This window comes from Dunckerocampus dactyliophorus, chromosome 9 (genome assembly GCF_027744805.1).
Source record: "Dunckerocampus dactyliophorus isolate RoL2022-P2 chromosome 9, RoL_Ddac_1.1, whole genome shotgun sequence".
In the NCBI taxonomy this organism is placed as follows: domain Eukaryota; kingdom Metazoa; phylum Chordata; class Actinopteri; order Syngnathiformes; family Syngnathidae; genus Dunckerocampus; species Dunckerocampus dactyliophorus.
This window is the reverse complement of record NC_072827.1, coordinates 14528945-14552383: the sequence shown is the minus strand read 5'-3', so window position 1 is coordinate 14552383 and position 23439 is coordinate 14528945. Positions and strand designations below refer to the sequence as shown.

Below are 23439 nucleotides of genomic sequence, written 5' to 3'. Positions count from 1 at the left end.
AAAGCAGAAGTGCAAGTGAGGGTTCAGCTCACAACCGTGATTCCTACGGAAAACCCAGTTGCCTTGCACCTTAATCTATCATTCTATCACTTTCTACCACTGTCATTCTATCCAATGGACATTTCCAAGTGAATTAAAGGTGCTTTAAGAAGCTCAATGAGCAACTTTTGTACTTTTGTAGCTTCTTGTTCCGGGCAGCAGTATGCATCACTGAATCAGTTAGGACATTTACATGCATGCATTAATCGGATTACTGCTGAACTTTATCCTCCCCATGTTTTCACGCTTCTTAATTGAATCATTGTGCCTCCAAAACACTAGGGGGCAATGGTGGTCACTTCAGGTTGTTTAGCTGCGTTGGTTTATCAGCAAGGAAGACATGTTTTCAGTTCCTGTGAACGCAAAAGATGTCTACTGCCAGATCTCAGCCTTGCTATCCGGGTTTTGGACTATTTTGGCACTTTTCTACCATAATTATAGATATATTTCCTGACGCCCTTGGCTTAAATACAATGAGTAACTGTCCATCCACTCATCCATCTTTTTCCACTGAGAAACCCAGACTTCCCTCTCCCTGGCTACTTTGTCCAGCTCTTCCCGGTGGATCTCGAGGCCTTCCCAGGCCAGTTGAGAGACGTAGCCTCTCAAACGTGTCCTGGGTCTTTCCTGAGGCCTCCTGCCGCTCGGGCGTCCCCTGAACACCTCCCTAGGGAGGAGTCCGGGAAGCATCCTGACCAGATGCCCAAGGCACCTCATCTGGCTCCTCTGAAGGTGGGATTGCAGCCACTCTGCTCCAAGTTCCCTACAGATGACAGAGCTTCAATCCTTATCTCTAACAGAGAGCCACGCTGCCTGGCCACCCAACGGAAGAAACTCATTTTGTTCTTTCGGTCGGTCACTACCCAAAATTCATGACCATTGGTCAAAGGAACATAGATAGACTGGTAAATTGAGTGCTTTGCCTTTCGGCTCAGCTTCCTCTACACCACGACGGACCGATGCAGAGTCCTCGTCACTGTAGACATTGCACCAATCTGCCTGTCGGTCTCACGATCCATCCTTCCCATGAGGAATTAATTATCTGAAAAAAAGTTATGATTGTCGATAACCACTAACAAGACAAGCGAGCAGTCACTAAGAGCTGAATTTCAAAAGGTATTGCCTAGCAACGCAATGATCCGCAGCAGAAAATAGGCTTCTCTCACCTCAATATCCAAGGAGCATGTGGAAGAGTCGCAGGAAAACAGTGATTTCCAAGAGATAATAGCGATGTTGAATGACATGAGGAAAGAGATGTCGGCAATACGGAAAGAGATCTCAACAAAAAAAAGTGAATGATGACAGAAAAAGTTATCAAAATCTACAAGCAGTCATTGTCAAGGAATTGAGGGAAGAGAGCGCTCTGCAAGAAAATGCTGGGATGGAAGGAAGAGAGGACACTTTAGAGAAACAAAATGATGAAAAGAATCAGGTCATATTGCGAATGATGTGCAGAGTGTATGAGTTGGAGCAAAGCACACATGTAAATCATGTGATTGTGACTGGGCTCCGCATTACACCCAGGTCTGATGCCAGCTGCTGTTGAGAACAGCGGGTGAGAAAACGACAAAATGGATGTTGCCTCAACAGAGCGACAGGTGCCCAATGTCCAGGAGGACGTTCATCAACAAGAAATACAAATCATCAATGTGGAAGCAAAGAAGTAAACTGAAAGGTACAAACATCAACGAGCATCCCACAAAAGCGTATCGCAGACAAGACAGCACACGACTTAAGGAAGTCCAAGGCACTTACTGCTAAATGTAAAAATACAAACCTTGTTTTGCTACTAAAGCAAAATCACACCATGATTTTATAGGGCAAAAATATATACAGCACTGTATATTTGATACATTGCACTATTACATTTAGTACGTTTAGTAGCACATGTGGATACTTGGGGGGGAAAATTCAGCGTGGAGCCTCCAGAAGTCACATTCTTTGTGAACATGAGCATCAAAAGGTAAAATGTCTGGAGCTCACTTTGCTCAGGCATCACAAGCCTCTCCCAGGTCAAGCACACATTTGGGCAGAAATAACACACAGAGAGGGTCTTGTTCTGCGGCTTGTGCGTGGGTCAGTGCCGGCAGGTAGGAGTGAACTGATAGGCCCCCTCTGAGACACAGCAAAGAGGACGCACTGTTTCCCCACAGCTAGTAATTGGAATGCATTATGGGATGGTAAGGAACTCTCATTTCACCACGTTCTTTTATGAAAAGAAAATGTAATAGTCCGACCTTCAAGCTTTCACTCAAGTGGGAATTAGGAGAGACTGCCTTACTGTCGTTTTCCATGGTACGCAAATTCAGGCAAAAAAAACTATAGTATTCGCTCGTTTATCGCAGTTAATTGGTTCCAGACCCGACCGTGATCAGTGAATTTCCACCAAGTAGGATTCCTTATTTATAAATCGCATATTTTCGTAGTTAAGAGCATAGAAAACCTGTTTACAACCTTCTAAATACGTTTTTTAACATTATTAGAGCTTTTTACGCTCATATTAACCAATACAGTAGACATAATAAGAATTAATAAATACTAAAGGAATAAATGTGTTCCCTCGGGAGTGGTGGGCGGACGGGAAGTGACGTCGGGGTTCAGAGTTGAATTTTAGCCTGGCGTGGGTTACGGCCACAGCAATAGCCTGTGTTAGGGATTGCTGTGCCTGTTGTGAAATAATTCAAACCTGCAATAAAAGCCTGTTGTTCCAGCAATAAAGTCTGGCGTTTGTGTGTCTCACTGACCATTACAGTAAAATTACTCAAACCACTGACACCTAGTGACCAGTGTAGAATACTACAGGTAAATATCATTTACAGCATCTCTGAATGCGTCTTCTGAATGCCTTCTATTTGTATTTGAGTTCATATAGCTGTTTATATGCTTGAAAATATTTTATTTAGGCAAAAAAGATGTAAATTTGCTTAAGTATGTATTTTTTTTAACGAAAAATAGGGCATATTCAACCATGAAACAGCATATCTCATTAATTAATATCTTTTTGAAATACTGTGATAGCGAGAAACCACAAAATTCAAACCGCTTAAGTGGCGAGGGACGACTGTATACAAATACATTTCAAAAACGTAAAGAAATTGTTTTTACTTATATGCGAAGGTTTGTCACAGGAGTCTAAGGGTGATCATAATCCCTCAATTCAAGAACCCCTCTGGTAAACCTGGTTTGTTTATTTTGCTTATGTGTGAAGGCTTTCCTTTCCGGCAGATTGTTATCACTCTTTCACGTTAGGCTCACAGGTCAACCTGAGCAAACTCTCTTTCCCTGCATCTGGGACGTAACAGCACAAACATCACACACGCACTCAGATGCAATCTCGCAATCTCTCTGCACCTGAGCACACCTGACACAAACATCAGCAACAAGAGGTATGCGCCATAAACACAAGGCTTAGCACCCCATTTGGGAAGGTAAATAAACACCGGGTAGAAAATATTCAGCACATGTGTGGAGAGGCTTTGCACACTCACCCACTCATCCTCCCCGCCTCACATGCTTCTGTGCCCGCCAGCTGTTTGTGTGTGCCACCTGGTTAAATTAGGTGACAGGTCTGGAACTGTCTTGGGAACAATCTGTACATTTACATGCATACATTAGTCCGATTACTGCCATAGTTTGTTCTCTCCTTGTTTTCACACTTGTCTGTCAATTCCTAGTTTACGAACACAAGATTTAACTATGCTGTATGTGCCACTAGGGGGCGATAAGGCTCTGTTCAGCTTGTTTAGCTGTGTGGGTTTGCCAACAAAGAAGAGAAAACCATGCGAGGAGCTAACATAGCAAAACTAAAGCAACAAGAATGATTAAAAAATAAATAAACTACAACACTGAGAAGGTATAAAAACAAGGTTGTTTGGACCATATCATTTGGCCCACTACAAAATGGATTTGGCGCTACCGGTTACCATTCACTCCTGAACATATTATAACACACACCTGGTCTGCCAGGGAATAAGAAGACGGAGCAGGAGGGATCGATGTTGCCAACTTTGCAACACTGTCGCTACGTTTACTGAGTAATCAAACCTATCTAGCAACAAATCCAGCAAGCAGTCTTTTGGAGACACGTATCGCTCGTCTCAACGAGCAGCGGGTTCTGCTGTGGCCTCTCGCGCATCTACTGTAAAGGTAATCACAGGCGGCTCAGTTTTGTTTGTGACGGTTTTTTAAAAAGGAGTGTTAGAAGAATGTTCATTGGTATTTCTAAACACATTTGTTTTACTTTTCATGTTTTTTTAATCACTTTATGCAAATGCATCATGGCCAGTTTAGCAAAAATACAATAATCCCTCGTTTAATGCCGTTCAGTGGTTTCGGACCCAACCTTGATAAGTAGGATTCCTTAATTCTAAAAGAAATATTTTCGCAGTTAGAGTATAGAAAACCTGTTTACGACCTTCTAAATGCGGTTTTTAACATTATTAGAGCCCGCGACACATGAAATAACACCCCTTTAGTCACCTTCACAATTGTATTACCCAAAATAGTATAATATAAGACATAATAAGAGAAAATAAGCCTTTTAAGACAAAATTAAGCCTCGTGCTTGTGTGCGTTCCTATAAATGTGCTCCCGAGTGGATCTGAAAGAGAGACGGACAGGAAGTGACGTCGGGGGTTCCGAGTTCAGTTTCAGCTTTGCATGGGTAATGGCCGCAAAAGTGTTTTTATTTGGGGGGTTTTATTAGGGATTAGAGATAATTAGTGAGATAGTTCAAACCTGCATGTGTTCAGGCGATCAAGTCTGATCCTTGTGGGTTTCACCGAACATCACAGTAACATTACTGACACCTGGTGACCAGTGTGGCATACTACATTTCATCAGTGTCTTTGAATGTACTGTATTTTTTTAATGCTTTATATTTGTATTTTAATTCATTCAGCCATTTTTATGCTTGGAAATGATTAATTTGGGCAAAAATACACAACATTTGCTTAAATGTGCATATTTCTTTAGTCATAATAGGCTGTATTCAGGCACAAAACTGATGATTTATTAAGATATTTTGAAAAAACATGATATAGCGAAACCGCAAAATTCAAAGTGGCGAGGGACGACTGTACGACTGATATCGGATTTGTAAACGGAGAATTTTTGATGCACCTCTCAGTTGGATTGTGCAGGGGTACCAAATTTTGTTGTGGTCGGCATATTATAAGCGCCAAATGAAGGTAGAAATTAATTGTATACAATAAATGGGGCATTGTTATACATTTTCTCCATAAAATGTAAATTACAGGAGGCTTGCACACAGAATGAAGTGTGTTATTTCCAGTCATGTTCTCGGACGAACAGCGTAAAATGCACTACCACATATTGTAGGTGTGGACGGTGACCAATTTAAATTGAGCTACACAAATAATTTACATTTTAAAAAACCCGCAGAGAGACATACGTGAAATACGCAATCCGAGACTAACCTTGACGGGGGTGCTCTTTTTCTTCTTCTCCTCCTCCTCATGCTGGCAGACAGGCATTTGTAGGTAGTCTTCTTCACAGCAGATAAAGCTCACTGTGCATCCCATCCGAGCGGAAACACGGCGCCCAAATCCAAACCCATTCACAAACTTTTACCGCTGGCTCTCCTTTCCTCTTCTGTCCCGCTCTGATGACCGTGGTTTCATTCACCCCACTTGTGCCGTGAAACACATTCTTGCCGTTTCACACACTTGCCGAAGAGGTGAAGTTCTCCCTGTAAATTGTGGATGGTCAACAGGTAGTCAGTAGGAGGCGGGCGGATCGATCCAAATATCGACACTGTAATACCAAGTAATAGCAGTTTAGGGTCGATACCAACGTGGCGAGATCGACATGTTACAGGTGCGTCTCAATAGATTTGAATTTGGTGCATACGGTTGTTGTTTTTCAGGAGTTCATTTCAAACTTTACGTAATAATATTGAACTTTCTGTCTTTTTTTCCCAGATTTTGACTTAGTGAACTTGAGTTTTTTTAAATAGCTGTAAACTATACAGGTAATGTATCAAATTATGCAGAAATTAAGGAATACACTTTAATGTATTTTACTGTATGTGTAGTGAATGTATAGAATGTAAAAGTTTCACTTGTTTCATTGAACGACTGAAATAAATTAACTTTTAAAAGATCATCTTACTAATTGAGATGCGCCTGGATGTTTATTTTCACAAATATCTGTTGTATTTTATTGTGTTGTTCTTATTATTACATTGGTGATACAGTATTATCACAGTTATATTTATTACTGTATACAAAGGTCTTCGGGGGGGGAACAAAAGATTTGAATGAGAGCCAATCCTATTGTTTGCTTTTGCTTACTTATTTTGCACTTTTAGCTTTATTTTGCTGAAATATTGTAATAAAACGGAATAATTGCATGATTTTGTTGATATTGTTGTATTGTGGTATTGGTATTGTGGTAAAATGTTTTTTTTGTTTTTTTGTTTGTTTGCCTAAAATCTTTGTCCCGTGTTTTATTCTGATCATAATCATTATCAACAAATTGAAAGCAAAATCACACTCATTTATTGAGCTTGAAAAAAAAACACATCGGTATCTGACACTTGTGTTTACATGGTATCGAAGAGTATCGCCCACGCTTAACAGTTAGTGCACGTTCGCTCGCTTTCTCTTCATGCATTCTTGCTGCCCCCTGCTGGTCTCAATGCCTCCTTTCCAACAAACCAGGATGAAAAAGTCCATCTTATATGCAATTTGCAATGATTGTAAAGTGTCTTCCCTTATTGCTGTTAATCTAATACGCACACCCCAGGAGGAAAGTCACATGTGGCATTAACCCAGGTTATAATTAATTTCACTGATTGCATTAATTGACTTTGTTCTGATACGGATGTTTGTGCCACATAGAAATGTGCAGCTTTCCAAATGGTGTCGTTGGCAGCATTATTTAATCGGATTATTATGTGTGACTTTATTAAGACTAACCTGTCTTACTTTTTCAAAGTAGGAGGACATATTGCTTTAGCTGACTATTGTTTTGAGTTTGAGGGAGGAGCTACTGCCTATATCGGCATCAGGTTGATATCGGAAGTGCTGGACAATATCGGTATATCGGATATCGGAAAGAAAGCCAAGATCAAGCATCTTTATTTTATTAGCAACAGGCTTTGCTTTGATCATTTTCTGACGTTTTAAGGCTGCCACAGCATATTCATAAAGAGGATTTAATTTTTTTTTCATCAAACGGAAAATAAATCCACAGTTTTCACTTACCCTGTGACAAAAAAACATATGCACAATGTCACAGTCATCAGTTATTTTCATTTATGTAGACGTTTTTTTCAAGAAACTCAACCTTTGTAGCAGGATGATATAAGACTATTTGTGTCCGTATAAACGGACAGAGAGTGGTCACTGAAAGACTAAAAGTTGTTGAAGTCCCAAGCGCTGCTGAAGTGCCCTTGAGTAAGGCAGTGCATCCTCAGCTTCATGCATGTCAACAGGATGGTGCTGTGTGTGTTTCAAGTGCAGTGAAAAAGTGAATTTTGCCTCTTGAGAACAAAAAAGGAGCAAAACAAAAATTCAAAACGAGAAACTGCACTCATGCCGGTGGACTATGTGTTGCATTTTCATCCCCTGTCCACCAAGTATACATTTATTGGTCTGTCTGGTATGAGAACAGTGCGGTTGAGACCTTTCACCTCTCCCACTGTGGGGTCTGGTTTGATTTCAAACAGCCTGATTATCTGAAAAAGAAACACACGAAGGAGGTCAGGGAAGCTAATTGGACTCATGGCATGCGCACGTGTTGCTGATGTGACACACTTGCATGCATTAACGTCCAGGCTGTACGAATTTCAAGAAGTGATATCAAGTTCCTGTGGACGCTGAGAATCATACTGTGTATAACACGTACGTATAATATAACATTACAAACCAATACAATGTCAAAATGTCCAGCTCATTCAGGACACGCTGGCTATCTATCAGAATTGGGGGGTTTTTAATCCCACATTTACAGTAATTTACAATTTTCCCATTGAAAATGAATGGGCAATTTATTTGGCGCCCCCTAAAGGTGGGAAATCCTTTTACATTTCCTACCACAACAACATTGTGCATATTCTCCATGATGACATGACTCAGGAAGTAGCGTGGTTGTTTCTCAACCTGAGTGTTGCTGGTTTGATTCTTGATCTTGATTTGATCCTGTAATTAGTTATACATTTCAACATTCAAGCTGCATTTTTAGGTTCCAACAGTTGAAATTCTGCCGTTTTTACTCTGGTTCCGTCTACTGGTAAAAAAAAAAAACTTTTCCGTTTTCCATTACTGTTGCATTCCCCTTATTCTACAGGCTCTACTGGCTCAGGTGGTAGATTGGTCGTCTCCCAACATGGTTGTTGCTGGTTCGATCCTCAGTCCCTGTGTGTCATTCTCCATTTTTGCATTTCAAATTCCGCCTTTTTTTGACCGCGAGCTACTCCCACATTTCTCAAATGCTTCAAACCATTCCAACTTCAAAATGTTCAGCTCATTCGGGAGATGTAGGCTAATAGAGTTGTGAACGATACAGTAAACCAATATGACCGGATATCCGGTTTGACAAGCGAACGATTCTGCTGTATCGATAACAATCATCGATTGTGGAGGCATGCACCCGATATTGTGAAAGAAGCAATCAGTTGACAGACTGTCTTTTAAACAACGTGAGAGCCTGGGCTCATCAGCAAAAATATATATAAAGCTTGGAACGTCTTTGGATTGTACAAGAAGGGCGCAAAACTTTAGCAGCCAGACCAACAGAGGCGAGTATGGTCATTTTTTTTGCTTTCTAACTAGTTTACTTTGAAATGTTGCACCTTTGTTGCCGTTCTGGAGGGTTGAAAACACTACGCTCAGTCTGAAATGTTGCACGCTTATTATTGTTAATACCACTACGTTAATACTATTGTCAATACTGTTACATTTTGAGTATGGGATTGTTTACTTTTCCAAGCTAACACAGCATTTTTCATTGCACCCAGGTGACAAATTAAAAAAATTCAATTTACTTATCGGTGCTTGGACACATTTTTGCCACTTTTAAAGAGAGGTGTCATTATTTAAGGGGCTTTGCACTATTTATTTATTTAGTATTATTGATTGGACTGGAGGTTAATTTAATTTTAATTACCGTAGATAAATCGATGTTTATTGTCATCGCACACAGTATACAACCAAACTTAGTTTGGTGGCTCCACCTCTATTTCTAGCAACTTTAAGACATTTTAGAGCTTAAATGTTGTAAATGTAACAGGTATGAAATGACAGGGAAAAAAAACGACAACAAAAATGGCAAAATCAGCAGGAATTGTAAGAGAAAAAGTTGCAATCTAATGAGAAAAGGTCATACTGTAAGTAATATCATAATGTCATTTCAGTTGCATGAATTTTAAATATTGAAGAAAGACATTTTTTCAAGTCGTAATATTATGACAAACAGCGAATAAAGTTGTCATTTTTAATAAATAAGATTGCGGGAAAAGTCAAAATATTATGGCAATATAGTCAGATCTGTGAGAAGAAAATTTACAAGAAGAAAGGTTGAAATACTTTAACTTTTTAATACTTAAAAAAAAACATACAGTCGCAGAAATGAAAAAAAAATGTTGTAATTTTATGACAATAGAGTCAAAATGTTAGGAGAAAAAAAAGCATATCTACACGTGTTGCTTTACGAAATAGTAAAGTAGCCCTTGCGTCCTTTCATTTGTCACTATGTGGTCCTCAGTGGAAAAAGTTTGGACCCCCCAGTGGTACACGTATCAACACAAGCACATACTGTACAGTATAATGCTCTGTCATTGCAAACACTATAATCAGGTGAATGCTTGGAAAGAGTCATTTACCTGAAATAAAGCCAGATACATCTCAAGCTCGGCAATTCTTCGCCCAACACAGCCTCTCACTCCATAACCGAATGGGATAGAGCCAAAAGGGTTTGGCCTCTCTCGGCCATCACGGAGCCATCTCTCTGGCTTAAAGGTGAACGGCTCTGGGAATGTTTCGTCATCATGACTGATGGCGTAGTGGCAAAATGTGAAAGCAGTCTGGGGAAACATCACATACCATGTTATGAGGGATTAAATAGAGATGACACCAAATTCTAACAATAATGCAGCACGTGTAATAATACCATGCTGTACCGTTTTAAAAAGCACACCTACATTTTTGGGAAACTGATATCCACCAAGGACAACACTCTTTTCGGTAATGACCCTTGCGTTCAGAGGGATGATTGGATACATCCTGTAAGAAAATAATAATAATAATAATGGGATGACACCACGGATGGGTTTCAGTAAGTGGATTAAGAGAGAAGCTTGAACAATCCAAGGTACCTCAGTGCTTCCTTGATGACAGCCCTTAAATACGGCATACGGGTTACCTCCTCAGCAGAAGGGGTCCCATCGGCTTTACCCAATGACACTTCTTCATAAAGCTTCTCCTGGACTTCAGGGTACTTGGACAGCAGGTGAATAGTCCAGGTAAGAGTATTGGAGGTCTGGAAATGTAGGAATATGTTTACAGTAAGAGAGACCCATTGTATATGTGCATCATTTACTGTACACTACCATGCATTGTAGAATTTATGCAACAGCTTCTCATGTGATGCCATTTCACAGGATTGGATTTATTTTAAGCAATGCCATTGTAATAAATCTGAATAGGCAGGGTGTATGCAGTGGTACCTCAGTTTTCGTAATTCATTTGTTCCAAAAGGTTTGACAACAATTAAAACGTACATATTTTTAATGTCAATATAATGTCAATCGTATTAATCCGGTCCAGTCACCCAAAAATATCAACAAAAACATATATTTTATACAGAATAATTATTGTTTGGGCACTCAATTTTGCAAAACGATACACTACAGTACAGGGCAAGCAAACTACAAACTACAAAAACTGACACAGTGTACAAATACGAAAACTTCGGCATACAAAAACGGAGGTTTGACTGTATACAGATTTCAAAAGCATTTCAGTTATGTGTCTCTGCTTCTACTCGACATAAAATAGAACAGAGTCTGTAGATTTGTAAAAACAAATTACCGTGTCCACTCCAGCTAAGAGGAGCTCAGCGATGCTACCATACACATCTTTAGTACTCATCTCAGTGTTTGAAAGCAGGTATGTTAAGTACTCTCCTTCCACTTCCTGGTTGTTGGCAATGCGCTGCTGAATGTCCTCCAACTTCTTGTCAATCAACGGTTTGGCTAAAATAAATGGAGAGAGGTTTCATTTTGTGGACCAGCCATGCATTCTAAAAGTACTGTAATGTGGACGCCCTTCTTTTACACTGTTGTCATAAACTGGCAAGTGACAGTCCCAACTTCTGCAAAACTATGCACAAATGAGACTATGTCTGCTTTTATATTGTTATTTCTGTTTCCTGTTTGACACAGTATGCATAACCTTTACTCATGGTCGAGGGAGCTGGGAGCGCACCTGCTTGCGAGCTGCTCCTTCAACTCTCATACCTGAGAGCTCGATGCACCCCCTTGGCATATCTGTTAGCAGTTTCCTGTTTCCTAGAATTATTCTCCTTTTGTGTGTTTTCACCTCCCATGGTGAGTTTTGTGTTTAGCATTAGTGGATCCCGCCTGCTTTCCTCTTACTTTGTTACTTTTGTTCATTAAAGACTTTGTTGATTGAACATCAGCCTCGCACCTTGGGGTGACACAACATGGCGGGGCCTCCTGTCACGTTGGGGGTCACAAAACGTGGAGACGTGATTCGAAGGAGTCGGGGATGAGTGAAATCAACTGTTTACTCTGCACCACACCTTTGCAACGACTCAATCGCTACAACAACCACATAACTCGGAAACGGACTATTCCTTGGTGAATGTCTTAACCATATTGTGGGGCACCACAATCAGAACAATATTAAGCATTCCAGCTTGATTACAAGTCATTTTAATAAAATAGTAGGATGTTACTTAATCAAATGTAACTGTATTGATTATCTTGGAGAATGTGTTTGCAATCTAGAGATAAAAGCTACACTAATTAAGTATGACTGACAAGTACCATTTTTCCTTGTTAAATACGGCAGATTATTAGAAAATGCGGTACAGTGAGGTGAACTTGTATTGCGTTGTTACATAATGCACCTTTATTACATAATGTAGCGCTACAAGGTCGCTAGCAATGCAAATCATTATGTCGTGATTGTTGTCATAAGAGTAGCTCATATAACAATGTTTTACTGGTCCTCAGAAAGCACACGATTGTGCCTTTACGATGATTTGACCAACTTACCAAAGCTGAAGATGCCCTCCCATCCATCGATGTAGCGTCCCCAGTATGGTAGTAGGTTTCGGCTCCACTTGGGCATTGCCACCACAGCGAGGCTGTTGGAAAACATCTTATGTATGGATTCCATAAACTGTTGGGTACCTGCTGGGATGTCCTTTTCAAGAGCGCCGAGTCTGGTCTCAAACAATATCGTGCCAATACCTTGGTGGAAAAAGATTCAACTTGAGACGAGCAAAGCACAATAAAAAACTGCAGCTGGAATGAGCCATACGGTACTTACTTTCTAGTGAAAAATAGTAAAACTCATTGGCCAAATTCATCACCAAATCTCCTGACGGGCTGCATTGGCGCACATAATAGAGCCTTTTTATGAAGTCCGTAACCACAGCATTGATGATGCTGCCGTATAGTGCAGAGTCTTTTGGACGCATCATGCGCTTGTTCAACAAGACCCTCAGCTTGTACCAACTCTCCCCCTCCCTTCGAAGACAAAGAGAATCCAACTTAAATGAAAAACATAGCAGAAACAGCCTTTTAGATAAAGATGTGCACAAATGCACTACGTATTCCACATTCAGTGAATATTCATTTAGTTTATTTATTGTCAACCCACATCTATCACCCAATACACATAAAACCATACACTGCTTTTATAAGTGCAATAACAGAGTATTTTTTCCAACACATGAAATTCATCGGTCTTACTCAGTTAAAGGTCCGTAGCCGAATCCCTTCATATCACGATATTCTTTCCAAAAAGACATATCTCCTCGGCTAGGAAACTTCTCCTCATTCCTCAAGAGTTCCTCCAGTAGCTTTGGAGTGTTCAGGGACACAGTCTTCAATCCATCGATGTATATGGGCCCGTAAAGTTGCTTTTCATACAGCTGATGACAACGGAAAGTGAATGGAAGTGATGCAAAAACATCCAGGATAATAACACATCAGGCTGGAGTTCAGACAGAGGAACACTTCGAACTGCTTGTCAATAGAGTCCAGTCACTACACAAACCTGTCCCATAACAATACACCTTTAACTAGAGGTGGACAATATTTTTTTTTTCAAGCCAATATTGATATCGATGACTGTCCTAACCAAATATCATGACATCATTACAGTTGAACCTACTGTCATTAATTCGTTCCAGAAGGTTCAACTCTAACCAAAACGGACGCTCACCAAATAAATGTTTCCCCGTAAGAAATAATGTAAATCCAATTCATCCATTCCAGGAAATAAAAATGTAAAAAAAACAAGTTTTTATAGTTTTACCATTGTAGTTTTACCTGCTGAAAACAATTCAAAATGCATATAAACACATATAAATAATGAATGACAGGGATAAATGAACACTGTGCATGTTCAAAAGAATTTAACAGACCTCTCTGCATAGATTATTTGCGCCCCATGAGTGCAGTAACAGTTAAAAAAAAGGGGGAGGGGGGCTTGCCCTCCAAGCATAATTAATCTCCTCTCCTCCCCCTCCTTCTTTGCAAAATGAGGTAAAAGGGATGTTAAATGTTCAGTTGTCCATTCGTCATTTGTAATTAGTTTTGCTTTATTTTCTGCATGTAAAACTATAATTATTGTCTACAAAATGTGTTTGTGTTAAAAATGTTGGGTGTCTGGAACAGATTAATTGGACTTACATTTTTTGCTGTTGTAAAATTTGCCTTGGTTAAAGTCTGTTTTGGTTTGAGTCGGCCCTTCTGGAGTAATGACACTAACCAAGGCAAAAAAAAATAGCGACAGCTCAGAAGTTCAAACCGTAGCTCCAAGGGGTTGACTTTGGATTTACTTTTTTGTTTTTGGCTTTTTGGGCTTTCTGGAATGGATTAATTGGATTTAGATGACTTCTCATGGGAAACATTGATTCAGTTAGTGTCCGTTTCGGTTAGTCGGACCTTCTGGAACGAATTCATGACGCTAACTAAGGTTCCACTATTACGGTACTTAGTAACGCCGTTATTTTTAATGGCATTGCTAGCATTGCTATACAGGCTATTGTTTCACTAAATGATTCACATGGATTTATACATTGACAAATAATCAATATGTATGATACGCATTTTAGACCTGCATACATTTGCTTGAAACGGGCGTCATTAAATCTGACATGCAGAATCTGACATGTACTTTGAAAAGCGCTCAAAAAATAGTGTTAAAAAAAGTACTAACTACTAACGGCGATTGAGAAAGCTCTTCCTGAATTTAGAGTGAAAAAACAACAGGTTTTGACTTTAGTGTAGAAACAGTGGGTGGGTCAACATACTTGCTACCCATTCAACCGGTTCTCAGAAGCAAAATAATTCCTTTCTACTGTACTTTCCTTAAAGTTTCTACAAGGTAACATTACGTATTCTTCCAAGTTGGTAAAAACACTGAAAGTCCATTACGTACTTAGATGCAATTCCAAACAACACTTATCAACACTTAAACTATACGGAACAGCGTACCTGTAGTTCATGTGAGCGGCTGTAGAAGCCTTGAAACACCATTCTATAAAGCAGCTCCAAGAAGCTGACACGTAGGAGGTCCCCCGCAGTCCGAGGCTTGTCCTGGGAGGCTGCAAGAGGGCGCGGAGTAGAGGACGTGCTCCTCGACCTCCTCAAGACTTGAGCCACAATGACTGGGCTCCTTTGCATCACTCTCTGCCACAGCAATGCAGCAGCCATGATGGGTAAAAATAGACTAGTTTCTGTTACACTCTACAGCTAAAACCCATAACTGAGAAGGGAGGGGTTAGTTCTCACAGAAAGTTTAACCCTTCTAGCCCAGATGCTATCAACATGGAATGGACTCTAGACTTGTACTTTGTTTTTCTGTTTAATGTCCCCTCTTCCACGAGGTAGGATTCTTTATTTATGAATGTTTCCATAGTTAGAGCATGGAAAACCTATTTACGATCTTCTAAATAAATTGTTTAACATTATTAGAGCCCTCTATACTTGAAATAACACCCCTAAAGTCACATTTACAATCGTATTACCCAACACAGAGGACATAACAAGACAATTAATATGATGTAAAGTCAGGTGGAAAACTTTGCTCGTAGGACTGAACGCGGTGCTTTTGAGAAAAATACAGTGAACAAGGCTGACAGATTATTTCCCTGTTTGCCATCAGTGGATGTTTGCATGAATCGCCAACGTCGCACAGCTCATTAAAAAAATAATGAAATAATAAAGTCTTACAGATCACTTACACACATACACGTTAAACATATAGCTGAATAATGAATATAGCAACTTCAATCCATGTCAATTTCAGACTTAAAATAACGTACCAATATAAGCCCCACCCATTTCCACTTAAGCCACGCCCACTTCTAGTTCATGCCTCACCCACTCCAAGTACATATACGGCTACGGATCATTTCGATGGTGAACAGTTACAGATACAGATATAGATAGTGGTGTACTTGCTCATCCCTACTACATATTATCACAGCACCTTTGAATGTGTCTTCTGAATACTTTACATTTGTATTTCAGATCATTTAGCCATGTTTACGCTTGAAATGTCTTAATTTAGGCAAGAAATTGGTCAAATTTGCTTAAATATGCATTGTTTTTTTTACTAAGAAGAGGCCATATTCAACCACAAAACACCACTTTAAACAAATGTTTTACAATAGCAGAGGGAAAATAAATTAATGGATGGCCGATTGTGTTCCATTTTATTATTTATTATGTTACTAAAAACAACTACCAATATTTTATACCTATAACTGTAACAGTCCATCTGGAATTATGTTTTGTTTTAGCTGCAAAAGTGTCGGTATGTGCACTACAGCACTTTAAACATGTGGAGGCTGCTTTGCATTAGTGAATAGAATAGGTTTTATTGTCATTGTCACAGATACAACAAAATGAAAGCTGTGCTCTCCTAAGCTGCCATAAAAATACCTATAAAAGCATATCACACGCTAGTAATAAAAAGCTCAGTAATGAATAACAGAATGCTAAAAATGTTATGACATTTGGCATCAAAAGCCAAACTGAATTTTCTAGGGTTTTACTGAATAAGAATACACATGAAGAAAAGACGTGGGATTTACTATGAACTATAAAACAATGATGCCCTGCGATTGGCTGGCGACCAATCCGGGGTGTACCTCACCTCTCGCCCGAAGTCAGCTGGGATAGGCTCCAGCATACCCTCGCGACCCTAATTAGGATAAGCGGCATAGAAAATAGATGGAAAATGAATATTAGTATGTGAACATCCTGTTTACTTCCCAGACAACCTCCTTGAAGCCCTCTGCAATCAAGCCAAAACACACCAAAACGTTAATGCAAAGCGTAACCACCACCCAAAAATTTGCTTCTGTGTCTCCCTCCGTCACTCTACTCGCGCTACCTGCTGCTTTGCAAACAGAACCCCACCTACTCTGCTTCGTATCATTCCCTAGTCTTCCTGGAGCTGCTGTGATGCAGTCCCTATACCGTAATGATCCGTATACAGTGGTGTGAAAAAGTGCTTACTCCCTTCCTGATTTTTTTATTTTTATATTATATTTTATATTATATTTATATATTATATTTTATAATTTTATATTATATATTTTTTTTATTTTTTTATTTTTTTATTTTTTTTGTCACACTTAAATGTTTCAGATCGTGAAACAAATTTAAATATTAGTCAATGACAACACACCTGAACATAAAATGCATTTTTTAAATTAAACTTTTTATTATTAAGGGAGGAAAAAAATCCAAACCCATGGTCCTGTATGAAAAAGTGATTGCCCCCTAGACCTAATAACTGGTTGGACCACCCTGAGCAACAACAACTGCAACAAAGCTTCAAACTTGCAATGAGTCTCTTACAGCGCTGTGGAGGAATTTTGGCCCACTCCTCTTTGCAGAATTGTTGTTCAGCCACATTGGAGGGCTTTTCAGCATGAACCGCCTTTAATTGGAGTCATGTCACTTTCTGTTCGTTTCAGCTTAAGGTCACATGGCTGGACATTCTCCTTCACGACTGTTTGGTAGACAGCAGAATTCATGGTTCATTTATCACAGCACATCTTCCAGGTCCGGAAGCAGCAAAACAGTCCCAGACCACCACACTACCACCACCATATTTTACTTTTGGTATGATGTTCTTTTTCTGAAATGTGTTTTACTTTTACGCCAGATGTAATGAGACACACACCTTCCCTACCTTTTGTCTTGTCAGACCACAGAGTATTTTCCCAAAGGTCTTGGGATCAAGATGTTTTCTGGCAAAATTGAGGCGAGCCTGAATGTATTGTATTGTATTGTATTGTATTGTATTGTATTGTACTTTATTTATCCCACAGCAGGGAAATTCACTTGTTACAGCAGCAAGCAAGATACGCGAGTAAAGAATACATAGTGACACATGGTTCAAGTGTTTTTTTGGTTTTCTTCTCGTCTTTTCTTCGAACTCTGCCATGCAGGCCGTTTTTGCCCAGTGTCTTTCTTATGGTGGAGCCATGAACACTGACCTTAACTGAGGCAAGTGAGGCCTGCAGTTCTTTGGGTGTTGTTGTGGGGTCTTTTGTGACCTCCTGGATGAGTAGTCGCTGCGCTCCTGGGGTAGTTTTGGTTGCCCGGCCACTACTGGGAAGGTTCGCCACTGTTGTATGTTTTCGCCATTTGTGGGTAATGGCTCTGACGGTGGTTCGCTGGAGTCCCAAAGCTTTATCTCAATTAAAAGATTGCAATTAATCTCAGTTATGTTTTAACAGGGGGGGCAATCACTTTTTCACACAGGGCCGTGTAGGCTTGGATTTTTTTCTCTCTTAATAATACAAAGTTTCATTTAAAAACTGCATTTTGTGTTGTCATTGACTTATATTTAAATTTGTTTGATGATCTCATACATTTCATTGTGACAAGAAATCAGGAAGGGGGCAAACACTTTTGCACACCACTGTATCACTAGAAAACAGACTCCTACGCTTCAGAAACCATTGGAATCATTTTCATAGTTCCACATTTATGGTATTTTGAAAAAAGCATTGCAAACTGTATCGTTGGCTGTAGCTTCAAAATGTCAGCGAGCAGGACATAGTCATAGGCCATAATTAAAAATTCCTCCTTACAATGGGCAATAGAAAAACGCAATTAATTAGCATGTTGGTAGATTTAACTGATTTCAAATATTCATTTATTTAAAACACAAACATTAACAAAAATAAAATGCATTTACACAACTTAAAAAATATCATCGTTATTCCAGGACACAGTTTCATGATCAAGAAGTCCAGTGTTTGTAATGGCACACCTCAATGGTCAAAGAAACATTTGTTTTTTTTATATAAATATGCAACAATGCTATCCTTGATACTCTTTTTTTTTTTTTTTAAAAAAGCATCCTGTCCGGTCATTCCTTTATTTTGGCAACATTGTCTATGGATCCTTCTGGGTCCATTTTGTGCAAAAGAAAGTGTCCTTGCACTTGAGCAGCGCTGATTGTAGTGTGGGCAGAGAGCGCACACTTGGCAAAACGCTCTCCCTCAGAGGCGGGCGCATCTGGATAGAACCGTCTGAACATCTGGGTGAGCTGCCAGTGGGTACAGTGCCCAATGTATTGCTTCAGATCAACACGGCCGGGCCGGATTAGCGCTGAATCTAACCTGCATGCACACATGACAAGCACAATCACTGCCGCTAATAAAAGAAATGTCAGGAATATAGGTTTTACATGTACACTATTTCAGTTGCCGCTAAGAACAGTTAAGAATTCAGTTAATGCAGTACCTCAATTTCACATCTGTAAAAAGAGTTTAAAAGGTGTTATCGGTATAAGGCCACAGTCAATTCATACATTTCAGTCGCCATAAGACTCTTCACTAAATTTGTCACTAGTTGCGTTTTTTTTTTTTTAATGAGTATATATAGCACAGGTGTCAAACACAAGGCCCGGAGGCCGGATTTGGCCCGCCATATCATTTTATGTGACCCGCAAAAGCCTTGAAATAATGCATGTCAAAAGGACACTTATTTTATTATTATTTAAAAGAATATATACTGTATATACACTTCTATATACATTGTAATTTAGTTATTAATATTGATTTTGTCTACTTTTTTAAGCAATATTATTTTACTTTTATAGTATTGTAAAATTATATTTATATTATTGCATTTTTATATGTACTCTATGCTGTATGCTGTAATTAAATTTTGTTTTTACTTAATATAAATTTACAATAAAATAAAAAATTTTACAATAATTTAATGAACATTTACCGTTACATTTAAAATAAATAAAATAATAAAGTACAAACAAAATTAACATTAACAAAAACAACTTACAATATATATATATATATATATATATATATATATATATATATATATATATATATATATATATATATATATTTTTTTTTTTTTTTTTTTTAATCAAAAAGACAATCTTTCTTGCTAAATGTATTTGTTGTCAATATTGACAGAAAACCTTATATTTTTTGGTTGTCAAATCCAAATTAAAATGACTATTTCTTTATTACTTATTAATGAAAAATGTATGTAATAATTAATGCATGAATTTCTAAAATAGACTTATAAAAAGTGGCCCTCTGAGGATAACCATAATTGCAATGTCGCCCACAGTGAAAACGAGTTTGACGCCCCTGATATAGAGGGTTCTGACTACTCACTAAATATAGCGAGATAGTTGCTAACGCCGATCCCTCCTGCTCCACCCTCTTACCCCCTGGCATAGCAGATGTGTTATAATGTTTAAGAGCAAGGGCGATCTGTGGCGGGCCCCCACAAACAAATGAATGTGTGGGAAACACTGATGTGGACACAGAAGGAGCTACATAGCCATGCCACTAGGAGTAATACAAATACTAATCTATAGGGATGAGCCCTATAAAGAATGAAATGCATTTATGCTGAATACGAGCACGACACGAGTATATCTCGTCATTATCAGTAATCGTGATGAAAGAAAATCCTCATTATGTATTCACCTTTCACGCTCTGTGATTGGCCAGTCACACACAGCGACCGCCCCTCCCGAGACACACTGTGCAGGCTGGAGCCACAGAGGAGCTGAGCGGCGCCTCGTTCATGTACATGGTGCAATTGGCAAGTTGAAAACGGCTCGTGTGGCGTTGCCCAATGCCTCCACTTTATGAGGTTTTCCTCAGCTCGCCTCTATTCCGGTTTGTATCTAAAGTTACTTGGTAAACTTGTTTCGTAAAGTGCACAGTGCATTTGACAAGACGGCGCTGTGCAGGCATGTCTTGCGTCAGTCACTTATGCAACTCAATTGGGGTAGCATGATCGCTTTTTTTCCTTGAAATGTATTTTGTCTTATTCCATATAGTCATCATAAAACAGGCGTGCCACCTACAATATAAGAATTTTGTTAATTTTCTGTTGGCAGTACCCAGACAGTGGTAACAGTAACCTGCACTGACTGGCCACAACATTAGGTACACCTGCACAGTACAGGAGCTGCATCAAACATTCTGTATCCTTGTTAAAACATATTGCTCCTGTCATCGTATTTTCCTCCTCCTCATCCTCCTCCATGAGCCGAAGATTAATTTAGTCCGCGAAAGGTGAACCGCGATGGAGCGTGGGAACACTCTACACCAAAAAGCACCATTATTTGTGGTTTTAGTAATTTTATACAAATGTGGTTTTAGTAATTTTATATAGACAATTATTAGTTAAAAGGTCTCTCAGTAGAGTGTTTATTCTATTAATTTATAATTAATAATAGTTCCATATGTTGTTAGTTGGAAGCTATTGAGGCAAGACAAATATAGTGAATTGGCTACTCTCTCTCTCAGGGTGCCTCTTAAATCATTCTTCTTTAATATACGTAATTGATAATTACGTTCAATGGTAATTACTTACACCTGATATCCTATTCTCATGGCGTCGCAGTTGGCGCCCCCTGGTGGCATAGACTTACCTGTCAATGAAATTGGTTGTCATAAATACAATTCTGGCCTCAGATGAAGCCACTCCATCCAGAGAGTTCAGCAGGCCACTGAAGGTCAGCCTTCCCATTCCCTGGAAGGCTAAAGGGTCTATGAGGGACACGTAAATAGGATTTAAATGTCAAATCATAGTGTGACACAAAGTCTTTTAAGCATAAAACACAGGCGCAGCGGTAAAGATTCAGATAACTACTAGCTGTACATTATTGATAAACTTCTCTGTCACATACTCTCTGTTGGGAGCAGTTCTCTGCTAACAAATGCAGCGTCGACGTCCTCCAACAGTATTATACTTTGCTGCGGTGCCACGCTCAATAGATGGTTCAGACGGTCATCTGCAAGCGAGCGGTCGCTCAGACTCATCAAACAGATACTATAGCCCAGCTCTCCGGCCAGTGCCGTGCTGGAATACAAACAAATAACAGCATATGAACATAGGAAAAGAAGTGAATGTGAGCCAAAAGGACATAAATAAATAAAAGCGTAATTAATGAATATTTAATTCTAGTAATTATACTATTTTTGTTATTTATTCAATTAATTATTATTAAATCATAAGTAATTATTATTCAATAATATTGAACTAATTGCAAAAGAAAGCAATAGTACACTAACATAAAGCTGCTTTTTCCACATCCCGGTGGCCCATATAACAGATATCCTCTTCTGTAAGGTATGCCTGTAGAGACAATTTAATACAATAAATTAGGGTTGTAAAAAATCAGCGCATCAATCCAGATTAATTCATTTGTATGATTAATTGATAACAAATGTTAACACATTTAGCACAAGCAAAGCACAATGACTCAGAATTGATCCACATAAAGTAATTTGAACACTCTGCAGAAGAAAGTTTTTGTTGGCTGTTGAAAATTTCCCACATTTACACCTGCAAATGTTGACAGGTGTGTAATGCTGTGCCTGGTGGTGTGTAACAGGGCAATAAATATATAGTGTATACCCTTATGGACAATGAAATATTGTTAAATGCTGGGCTGCAAAACAGGATCACTTACCACGATCTGTATACCACTTAGGGTTTCCAATGAACTCCTTCACGTCGTCGACAATTCTTTCGGCCACACCCGCCTCCAGCACCACAGAGCTGAGGGGTCTGCGTCGCCGTGGGAATCCAAAGGGCCTCCACTCCGCTCCCATGGCTGTGTACATCACTGTCCGTCCTTCCTCCTGTTTCAAGGCTAATTCTCTGGCTAAAAACATGACAGAAAAATGCCATGAATACTCTATAGACGTCTAGGAAAACATGTTAAATGCCACTTATGATATCACTACCTTCTTGTAAGATATTGAAGAAGATTTGTCTGTCTCTGCCTAATGCTGTAAATGTGACAGACTCCCAAGGGGTTCCAGTGTGCAGGTCAATCATCTGTTTCTCTCTGGTCCGCTCCACCCTGATCCACTTCCTCCCATACCTATACAAGAGAAGGCAGTACGGTAAGTTGTACCAGCTAGGGACGTCCAGACATTGAGAAAATAGCACTGACCAGATGATGTGGTTCCCAGGGCTCGGATGAAAGTCGAACTGAGTGTGAACCCGTCCACTCTCATGTGCCAGATAGGAAGTCTCCACACTTAGGTGCTGTGTGTGCCTGGCATGCTTTGTGATCCAACTCAGCAACCAGTGATAGCTCTTATCCTTGCTCGGGACTTCCAAGGTGATCATGTAGTGTCTGCGAAAAAACACCATCCCCACCTGGGCTCCTTTCCTGGCCAGGGCCAATGCTGTTCCAACACCAACCAGTCCAAACCCAGCCCCAAAGTAGGGGTTGTCCTTCAGACTGTCCAGAAGGTCTGACAGTGGCATTTTTTGTTTATATACAGAAATTTCCAGGAGAAGCGGTATAGAAAATGGATGGATGGATGTAAAGAAATCTCCGTCTACATAATTATAAAACTTTCAAACCACGAGTTGCTTACGTGTGAGATAGTTGACATTTTAGAATAGCCTACTGTTTTTTGACTGCCTCAGTCTGGGAGGAAGTGATATTGTTTTCAATTCATTATTCACTAACGCTAACATGATAATAAATTCCTTACTTTGGCCGTCATTCCACTGCGGTTGCCTCCAGAGCCATATGAGAACTGTCTAGAGTAGTAACCTAAAAATTCGCATTATATGAAAGGAAGCATGAACATAACCACAGGGACCGGTCTCTTGCGACCTCTGAAGAACTT

General features: G+C 39.4%; 3 protein-coding genes across 7 annotated transcripts in view; all 3 read right to left on the bottom strand.

Annotated features, from left to right (window-relative positions):
* tns1b (tensin 1b) overlaps nt 1-5752 on the bottom strand; it is a 172390-nt gene extending 166638 nt beyond the window's left edge. For 2 of the 5 annotated variants that reach the window (XM_054786473.1, XM_054786479.1), the window contains exon 1: nt 5478-5752. In XM_054786473.1, coding sequence (XP_054642448.1) covers nt 5478-5582 — 105 coding nt within the window. In that variant the 5' untranslated portion in view covers nt 5583-5752. The remainder of the gene's footprint in view (nt 1-5477) is intronic. The other 3 variants (XM_054786471.1, XM_054786469.1, XM_054786474.1) reach the window with 2 other exon arrangements.
* Nucleotides 5753-6781: 1029 nt separating this feature from the next.
* LOC129187305 (sterol 26-hydroxylase, mitochondrial-like) lies at nt 6782-14977 on the bottom strand. The gene is made up of 9 exons (XM_054786372.1): nt 14759-14977; nt 13007-13188; nt 12582-12781; nt 12305-12502; nt 11094-11257; nt 10379-10542; nt 10205-10286; nt 9887-10087; nt 6782-7741 (listed from the first exon to the last, which is right to left on the bottom strand). Exons 1-9 carry the CDS (start codon nt 14975-14977, stop codon nt 7625-7627), a joined length of 1527 nt encoding a protein of 508 aa, XP_054642347.1. The 3' UTR covers nt 6782-7624.
* A 721-nt stretch (nt 14978-15698) lies between these two features.
* Nucleotides 15699-23431, bottom strand: LOC129188161 (mitochondrial chaperone BCS1). Its single transcript, XM_054788307.1, has 7 exons — nt 22749-23431; nt 22537-22676; nt 22260-22454; nt 21859-21922; nt 21474-21646; nt 21216-21333; nt 15699-18912 (listed from the first exon to the last, which is right to left on the bottom strand). Exons 1-7 carry the CDS (start codon nt 23066-23068, stop codon nt 18660-18662), a joined length of 1263 nt encoding a protein of 420 aa, XP_054644282.1. The 5' UTR covers nt 23069-23431; the 3' UTR covers nt 15699-18659.
* Nucleotides 23432-23439: the final 8 nt, after the last annotated feature.

Excerpts from the sequence above, each read along its gene's own strand:
- LOC129187305 (XM_054786372.1), bottom strand. The coding sequence starts at position 14,977 with ATGGCTGCTGCATTGCTGTGGCAGAGAGTGATGCAAAGGAGCCCAGTC. Across the intron at positions 12,503-12,581 it reads TTACTATTTTTCACTAGAAA|GTATTGGCACGATATTGTTT; the intron begins GTAAGTACCGTA and ends TTTTCCACCAAG. Across the intron at positions 10,088-10,204 it reads GATATCAGTTTCCCAAAAAT|ACTGCTTTCACATTTTGCCA; the intron begins GTAGGTGTGCTT and ends ATGTTTCCCCAG.
- LOC129188161 (XM_054788307.1), bottom strand. The coding sequence starts at position 23,068 with ATGCCACTGTCAGACCTTCTGGACAGTCTGAAGGACAACCCCTACTTT. Across the intron at positions 21,647-21,858 it reads TGTGGAAAAAGCAGCTTTAT|CACGGCACTGGCCGGAGAGC; the intron begins GTTAGTGTACTA and ends TTTGTATTCCAG. Across the intron at positions 18,913-21,215 it reads ACAACCAATTTCATTGACAG|GTTAGATTCAGCGCTAATCC; the intron begins GTAAGTCTATGC and ends GTGTGCATGCAG.